Source organism: Montipora foliosa, chromosome 12, assembly GCF_036669935.1.
Source record: "Montipora foliosa isolate CH-2021 chromosome 12, ASM3666993v2, whole genome shotgun sequence".
Taxonomy (NCBI): Eukaryota; Metazoa; Cnidaria; class Anthozoa; order Scleractinia; family Acroporidae; genus Montipora; species Montipora foliosa.
The window spans coordinates 36,787,523-36,796,822 of record NC_090880.1 but is presented as its reverse complement, the minus strand read 5'-3'; the positions used below and the strand labels follow the sequence as shown (position 1 = coordinate 36,796,822).

Genomic DNA, 9,300 nt, shown 5'->3' with positions numbered 1-9,300 from the left:
AGAGGCAAACAGCAATTCGGAAATGAGATATCACGTTACGGGAAGCCATTTCTTTTTTCGGCTTCCTCCACTGAGAGGTGAAGACCTGTGACTTGACCAAATTTAAGCACTAATCACTGAGTTATGTGGTTAATATTTACCAAGAAAATTAAAGAGAGGAAAAACCAAATTTAGACTGTACTTACGTTGGATTCTTTTAACATAAATGCTACAGGGCGGGATAATTGGGAGCCATCCCATATTATTATCAATACGGAGGCCAAATGACAAACTACCCCCATAAAATGCACCTTTTTGCCGGTCAAACGGGAAATGCCCGATCTGAAAATGCATTTACTGCCCTGATTCTGATTGGCTGCAGAGATGTCAAACAACTTTGCTCAGCCAATGGCTGAGGAGCCATTTCAATGCCAATGTTGGTGCGAAATTTTGTGGATGAGATTTTTGCTGTTTTTTCTCAATTAGATTGTTTACGTGATCGTATTTTAGCAACAACTTTCCATACCTTAGTGTCATGCTACATCTCCGTTCTACATTTTTTTCTTATTAAATGAATTTGTGCTTGGGCACAAATGATGCTTCTCCGTAATTAGTAATAGTCCTCGAGTAGCGAAAAGCGTGACGTATTCTTTCGTTTTATTCCCAAATATATAAATTTTCAAATTGCATTTGTTAACTTTATTATTGCCTTTTCTGTCCGACTAGTTGGGTGATACTAAAACAATTAGACCCTTCGCCCTTAGCTTCGTCTCATGGGCTATTGACCCATAGCCCTATGCGGGCTATGGGTCCAATTGTTAATTATTACTTTTAAAACTAAAATGAATATTAATTTCACACAGTTGGCCGACTGTCTGTGGAAGGGAGCTGTTCTTCACAATTAACTGTTACTTAGCACCAAGGACATCGACCGTACCATAGAACATTCTTGCCATGCAAATGTGAAACACAAAATGACAACTAATTTGAAAGGATGAGTTTTTTAAAGGGTGTCATGTAAATTAACCTAAATCAGCAGTCAGCTCACAATCCACAGTTTGTGGAATTCTTCCAGATTCCCTCTGATCATCATCCATGATTTCTTGTACCCTATATGCAAAATAATAGGAATAGTATAATATTAGTTTTATCATCATTAACACTGCGAAATGCCTGAAGCAAGATCACACCATGACAACTTCAGAATAGCCACATTTAACCACGCACACATCCTGTCCATGTACCTCCAAAATTCACAGTCCAGGTTATCTGGTGAGTAAGTTCAGAGGAGCAGGAGAAGGAGGAGGCTATTATAATAATATCAATAATAATAGTCTACTTGATAATAATAAAATGTAAAAACAAAAAGAACTATTAACAATATTTTCCTGTAATTACCAAAATCAAGCACCTTTGTGGATTGTACTATAATTTATTGACTCTCCATTCTGTGATCATAAGTCGATCATGTCTTCAAACTAATCTACTTAATTATAATTCCTGTAAATTAAATTAGCATAATGAGGTATCTTACAAGTAACACTACCTGCCTAGATTAGCTAGCTACTTGGGATGTAGTGTGCTTAGAAATGGCTAAATTGCAAACTTTAAAATGACGCTTAGTAAATGTTTGGCTTGGTTTGATTTATTTTCCCTACTATATGTTGGTTCCAATAATTTAACGAGATGACTGAAAGAAATCCAAGCAAACAAAATACCTGAATTTAAAATTAAAGCAATTATTTTTATTCCTATGCAAACTCCATATGAGTAATTGTCACTTAAAGTTTGTTCTTTTTCATTTCTACTCTCATAAAAACATCCCACCTAATGGTCTGCCAATCAATAGTCTCTGTCAGTGGCGAACTTCTCTCTGGATAGAATGATCGGCCCCGGCAATCTGAGGATGAACACTGTCAAAGAGAAGACAGTATTATTATTATTATCATTATTATTATTATTATTATTATTATTATTATTATTGACATACAATCATCAATGATACTTTTCTCTTTCTTGCTTGTCTACAAAGTGTTCTGGCAGTATAGCAGATAATAATTAAAAGTAAAAGTAATTAGTCACCTTTGTAGGAACTGAGTATTTTCCATCTTTTAGATGAATTGCCTTGAGAATAAAGAAAACTGACTTAACACTTTGACTCACAACAAGACCTTAACTTGGAAGGAAATCATGGATAGCATACTAACACAGTGTTAGTGGAGGTTTCGGCGGGATCATATTCATAACTATAATCCCCATCTTTTGATCTCCAAGAATGTCACAGTACATAACACACAATTTCAATTTGTTTGTCTCAAGATGGTTTGGACATGTTATGAGAAGTGACAACATGCAGCATTTTAATTATTACCACTTGAGGTGGAAAGCAAAATAAAATGGATGATAATAATGATGATGGACATGTAGTCACTAATGTCTTGTAGACCATGCCGTAGAGTGGACATCTAGACCACATCATGGTAGTCTCCTTCAAGAAAAGGGGTGAAATAGTTATGTGCCATCCAAACACAAGGAAAAGGAAGGAGAGCTCATTCAATCTGTTCAATGTTCACATCTACATCAAAACTAATTATGAAAGATGAGGGGAAGCAATACCCATTAAATAGCTTGGTCCCTTATTACAACAGCCAAATTGTATCATGATAACAACATTCTCTAGCTTCCTTAGTACTCTTTATATATATTAGTCTTGAAAAGCTGAAAGTTAATCAAAGTTAAGAAGATAAACCTTATAATAAGAGTTAGCATATAACATTAAAAATTATCCTTTATTTTTAAATAATGTTCTGTTCATTTTCATGACTTCAATAATTATTACTTGTACCAACTGAAAAGTGTTAAGGACGGTGCCTACTATTGTTATTGCGCATACGTTCTGCGCATCTCAATATCATGATATGGGAGGAGTGGTTAAGATAGCCTGTGAACAGTCTTTGCGGGAGAGAGAGAAACAGGCCACCCTCTTTCTCACTTGCCCCACGATTTACAGTTATTCTGACGCATTTGAGAGTTGAGCTTGCAGATCATACCTGTGTTTCTCCACAAAGGTTACAGCTGAATGCCATCTTGGTCACCAAGGGCTTCACGTTACTTACTCTCACAACAGTCCCATGGATCGCAACAAACTTGCCTACAAACAAGAACAATGTTTTACTTATGGAAGAAACAACACAGTAATGTCTAACAAGACTTCAAAGAGACATAATTTACACCTTAAGCAAAATCTTTCATTATAGCCATAACAGATGGAATACTAGCTACATGCTGGCTTTAATGCCTGGTTTGCACTCCGACATAAGCATTTAAAGCATAAGCATAAGAGAAGTGACATACGCTAGCGCAGTTACCTCCAGAAAAAGGTCCGCAAGGGAATGACATGAGCCACATTTCCAAAATGGTGGATAGTCTTATGTTTATAATTATTATTAATGTTGCACTGGTTCATGCAGTTATTAATGTGACATAAGCATATAAAGCATAAGGCTAGCATAAAAAAAAATGGAAACGATTCCTTCCTTTTTCTTACGCTCATGCTTATGTCACTCCTAGTCCACACAGCTTACGTTTATGCTTACGATTATGCTAATTATGTCACAATGTAAACCAGGCTTTATAAGGAACATAGGAAAATCTAGAGAAAAACCTCTGGGGTAGGGTAGAGTACTACTCAACCAAATCATGGCAACAACCAAGATATCAATGTAATATACAGTGTAAGGGCCGATTTACACGGTATGACTTTGTCACACGCGACAACGGCTTACGACAGGCCCACAACATGATTTACAATTGTTGTGTACGTCAGAAAAAATGTCGTAGCATTTTAAAACATGTTTTAAAACGCTGCGACAATCGTAAGTCATGTCGTAGGCTTGTTGTGAGCTTGTCGCATGCGACAAAATCGTATCGTGTAAATCGGCCCTAACATAATGACAGTTGAGCACTGTATACCAACGGTTAATTGGCCTGAAAAATGACCACCTTCAATTCTGGGCTGTCATCAAATGTATACCATAATCTGAAAACAGCTTTTCATTTAACACCAGTGAAACAACAGACTGAGTATAATTGTGAACAAGCACTTACCACAGTAGTTGGCTTTGAGGCTCTTGAGGGGAGTTACTGGCTCAAAGTTTGATATTCTGTTGAAGTCAAAATAAATTGAGGATTAAGTGGTGCCGTGTATACAAACTGATTTTGAAAACTAGGGAGCATGTTGTGTGCCTGTTAATTTAAAAGTCACTACTCTGGGTAGGAGTTGGCACCCATCACCAAAGCTGAAAAGGCATTCTTCTTATAGAGCTACAAAGTTAACCAAACAAAAGGGAGCACCAGAAATAATAATTTAATATTACAATTATTGTTAAACAAGATCTTTGCATGAGCACTAGGGAGTAAAAAAGGGATTTTTGTCAGGCTTTGCCCGATAAGTCTTGAAATTGGGCTAACATTGGAAGTGAAGGCTATCTCCAAATATTGATTTGTGTACTTTATATATGCAGTTTAATTATTGTGTGCACAGCTGTTGTTTTGTATTGCTTCTTTATTTATTCGTTAGTGTATTTGTTTACTTATTAAAGCATAAATATCTTTTCTTTTTTTTTTCAACTTAATATTTCATTTTTTCAGTTTAAATGATTCTTAGCCACTTCTGTATTAAGAGCACAATAAAGATAGTTGTTGATTGTTGTCTTTGCTGATTTTCCCTTTTGAATAGAGGACTGAATTTACCTTGCCTGAATGTATGGTAGATCAACTAGGCATGCAACCTGTTGACTTTCTCCTGGTCCAGCTTTTGAAAGAACCTGTAATATCACAGTTAAATGATTGTATAATACTATTAACAGGGTTCATACACTTTTTCAGACCAAACATTCTTGAAAGGACTTTTCAAGGACTTTCAAGGGCCAAATTTGGAAATCTCAAGGACCTCTTTTTTACATCGAAGAATTTACCCATGGAAATAGTCTGACAGTACAATTCTTGCTCATTTTCCACAATGTACATGCATAAAAATAATGCAAAGGCACTGGTAACCATTCTCGACCCCACAGCTCGTCGCGTTTGTATGACATGACTTGAGTATCTGATTATTTCTACTGAAGTTTTCAAAGATCAAAAATGAGAGTCAGAAAAAATACAAGGACTTTTAAGGACCAGGAAAGAAGAGCAGAGATTTTCAAAAACTTTCAAGACCTTGAAAATGTACTCTCAAAATTCAAGTGTTTTCAAGGTTTTCAAGACGCGTACGAACCCTGCATTAACAATAAAAATTAACTAAAGGGGTGCAGGGATGGCGCAGTGGTGAGAGTGCTCGCCTCCCACCAATATGGATCGGGTTTGATTCCCAGACTGAGCGTCATGTGTGGGTTGAGTTTGTTGGTTCTCTACTGCTAATTAAAAACAGTTTATTGAAATGATAACCAAACCAAATGAATGTCAACTTTATTGAAAAAGATAAATTAAAGAAGTTTGCTAAAGGCCATTGTGGCAGTTGCGACTGAATAATATGTTGTTAAAATGACACGGACAAACCTGAGATACTGCTAAGCCAAGACTTTGGAGTACTACCATAGGCTCTTCTCTAAGATCCCCAGCTAAAGATGGAAAGTCTTCCCTAAGATCTAAAACAAATTACACCAATATTAGTGTTTAAAGGTGTACAATTGGTTAAGTTATGTACAAACCAGTCCAATCATACTTAAGTGTGACAGTTTGTATTAGGCAACAGAAAGAAAGAATTCTAAACTTTAAAATGATTGACCATGATGAAAGAATACCTGATCGTACAGATTTTGATAGCCTCAATGTACATATACGTACATGGTCCAGTATGACCATTCATGTACATACTGGATACATACATGTGTCTGACCAAACTTAAAACAATCTGGAAGCTGGTATGCACCGGTATTAAACTTTAACTAGTTACAAAACATGCAGAAAAATTGACTTTAAAAAATTTTGCTTTGCAAATGTAAATGTGCGCTTAGTTGACCACTCCCTACAAGGGCTTTTCAGGATCAACCAGCTCAACGGGATCAGACCGAATGCATGTGAAGGCACCCATGGCTGCCGCCATACGATCCATGTGTGATCTCAGAGCACCGCAAACCCAGCCAGATGTAATTGACTGGGAGTCAATTTTGAGGAGGGAGGAAAACCGGAGTACCCGAAGAAAAACCCTCGGAGTCAGGTTGAGATCGACTGAAACTTAGCCCACATATGACCCGAGACCAGAGTTGAACGTGGTTCACAGAGATGGGAGGCACGATTGATGACCACTAAACCACCCTGACTCCAACTTTGGAGAATAGGTATTTGCAGGTACACTGCACTAAGAACGACGTTTAAGTCATTTGCCCTTGTATCAATGTTATTATTGAGCTTTAAAATTCTTAAGTTTTTTTGATTCTCCAAGAGGCATAATAATGTCAAGTGAGTTCCAAATGATTGGCACTCTACACTTCAGACCTTGATTTAGTCTGAAAACTTTGATTGCTAATGTTACATTTACATATAATAAGATCCAAGACATCTCGGTCTGAAACGGGCATTACTAAACCACGAAACAGCGAAACACCAAAACAAAGCACCAAAAAAAACATGTATGACCCTATCATACATTGAATACTGACCGAAAAAGGTTGGATTTGAAATTAAATATCGTTTTAGGCTACTTAGGCTACTTAGGCCTAAAACATAATTGCTGCTAAATTCATTGAGATTAATTAACCCATTGACACCTGAGAGTGACACTTAAGGACGGTGCCTACTAATTCAAAGGTATTTTTGCGTGGTTTGCTGACTACGTGGGAAAAGCAGATCTTAACAAGTGTCATTGAAATCCAAAAAGAAAATTGGGGGTAACCACGCATTTTTTGGAAGATAATTAATCAACAATACTTGTAAAAAGCTCTAAAATACAAAGCAATGTATGGAGTTCTTTTCCAAATTCAAGCTTAATTATCTCTGAAAAATGTGTGGTTACCCCGAATTTTCTTTTTGGATACCAAGAGCACTTGCTAAGTTGTGCTTTCTCCACATAGTTTTGAACCACGCAAAAATATCCCTGTATTATTAAGCACTGTCGATAGGAAATCCGAGGGTCTCAAGATGCGCAGAACGTATGCGCAATAACAATAGTAGGCACCGTCCTTAATTGATTTTACTCTGTCTAATAACAGACGATTTTAATAGTCAATGGGAGGAGTCCTTGGGCATTTGAGTTGTGAATGGGTTAATATTGTAGAGGAAAAACATTTGAGATGATTAGAACCCACAAATGACCAGCTCCCAACGTCAGTGGCTTCATAGCTCAGTTGGTTAGAGCGTCGCACCGGAATTGCGAGGTCACGGGTTCAAACCCCGTTGAAGTCCTGAATTTTTCAGGCTTCTTTACGCAATTGCAAAAAGTGAACTCATACGTGTAACTGCGAAGATCATAGCTTCACTTGATTTCATATCTGCAGTTCATATATGATTCATTTCATATACCATTTCATCGTTGATCTGTCTATAATCACACCATGGGATGATCCACAAAAAAATAGTAGCAGATTTTTTAAGGCAAACTGGTTTTATTGCAAAACAAAAGAATGAACGAGGTTAACCCAGTGATCAATCAAGCTATTAATATTATTATTACTGAAAGAAGTGCATTAAAAATTTAACCTTGTGTAGTTGAGTTGAACGTGACTCCACAAACTTCATAATAGCTTGGAATTTCAATCCAATGGATGACTCTGGACTGTATACTGCAAGCATAATGCTTATGTAACAAAAAGCTCAAGCAGATTCTGTTGTTTAGTTCAAGCAAAACCCATCCATGTTATAGATTTCAATAAAACCCTCAGGCCATTTTCTAAGAAAATTGTTATTAACTTCCACTTACAGTAGAACTGTTTGCACATCGAGGGAATTCCCTTGGACTCAGCTTCCCTTCTAAACTGAATGAAATTATCTAATCCAAATTAAACTATCACATGACCCTGTGGATTTTTCATCCTCCCTCTTTATACCAAAGCCAGCAAGCTTGTGCTTTTTCAAGCAACGGTAGGGATTTTCTCTAAGGGGACACCCCTCCTTGAATCTAAATATTTCAAACGATCTCAAACTAATGACAAGTCAACTTGGCTGCAAAACCCACGAAACCCGGTAACATTCTTTCAATCAATTTAGAAAGGCTGAAGAGATTCTCACATAAAAGTGACCATGTGGTAGTTAACTGCCAATACATTGTTATGCTAATACAAATAGTTAACTGCCAAGGGGACAAAACCATATTCTGGTGAACATCCACTTCACATGACCGATGATTTCTACAAGTCCTCAGTTATTATAAGATACCACAAATATATTATGCCTCTGGCACATGTATTTTATTAGATGTCCTACTTTATGATTATCAATAATATTAATTAATAATAATGTAGAGATGCAAGGCTGGTGCGAAAACTCACCTCTGTTAGGAAAGTACAGACTCCATTAATGTAAAGGGACAAGTAGTCAAACAGGTCTGTACTTGGCCAGGTCTTTGAAGTTGTTCTTGGGATGAACGACATTCTTTGGCTGAGGATACTTGACCTTATGTACAGTACACTTAAAACCCTTTAAATTTCTCAGATTATTGTCTAAAATTTACCATTTCAGAATAGGTGGTCCTTGTTCTTGCGTGCAGGGGTTTCAATAACTTTTGAAGTACATGTACTCTATCATGCCTGGGCTAATCAATGTAAGAGGCAGTCACTCCTGTCTTTTACAAGGGTTTGAGTGAAAATCAAGGCAGGAGAGCCAGCGATGAGAGGCAAATTTCTCACAAACAGACGGTGGTATACCACCCGTGGCTTCTAATGAAACCCCTGCATGTGATGTCATCCCGTGCAATGTTGTTGGACAAAAACAAAAGATATCTCATTAACTTCTTTTGTTTGTTCACCAGCATTAAATTTTGTACATAATTTACAGCATTGTCATGTCAGTCTCAAGAGACTGGTTGAAAACCACCCACAGTGTATTTGCAAACAATGAATGTGGATTTTTATAACAACAAAAAATTACTTTAAGTAACCTTTATAGGTGATTTCAAACCAGTCTCTAGAGACACAGATCGCAATATATGCTGTGCCAGTACCGGTCAGTGACACGTTAGTTTAACGCATGCTTAGCATCCAGGCTCTTGTTGTTTTTCTTCTTCTGTGTGTATATACTCTTTCAGTCTTCTGCGATCGCTCTGATTTATTAAAGCCACAGTTTTGTTACGAATTGTGTCCTCGTTCTACCATTGCTCCATTTACTGGA

At 37.0% G+C, this 9,300-nt stretch overlaps 1 protein-coding gene and 1 non-coding gene across 4 annotated transcripts in view; one reads left to right on the top strand and one right to left on the bottom strand.

Annotated features, from left to right (window-relative positions):
* Positions 1 to 663: 663 nt before the first annotated feature.
* The window catches only part of LOC137979264 (DNA helicase MCM8-like), a 10,753-nt gene continuing 2,116 nt past the window's right edge, over positions 664 to 9,300 (bottom strand). The window contains exons 2-9 of one of the 3 annotated variants that reach the window (XM_068826485.1): positions 7,675 to 7,757; positions 5,536 to 5,624; positions 4,732 to 4,805; positions 4,087 to 4,142; positions 3,030 to 3,130; positions 2,062 to 2,103; positions 1,807 to 1,892; positions 664 to 1,089 (exon numbers count right to left, since the gene is read on the bottom strand). In XM_068826485.1, coding sequence (XP_068682586.1) covers positions 1,002 to 1,089; positions 1,807 to 1,892; positions 2,062 to 2,103; positions 3,030 to 3,130; positions 4,087 to 4,142; positions 4,732 to 4,805; positions 5,536 to 5,624; positions 7,675 to 7,757 — 619 coding nt within the window. In that variant the 3' untranslated portion in view covers positions 664 to 1,001. The other 2 variants (XM_068826486.1, XM_068826487.1) reach the window with 2 other exon arrangements.
* Positions 7,308 to 7,380, top strand: Trnas-gga (transfer RNA serine (anticodon GGA)). Its single transcript has one exon. It is a non-coding gene; the product is annotated as a tRNA-Ser (tRNA).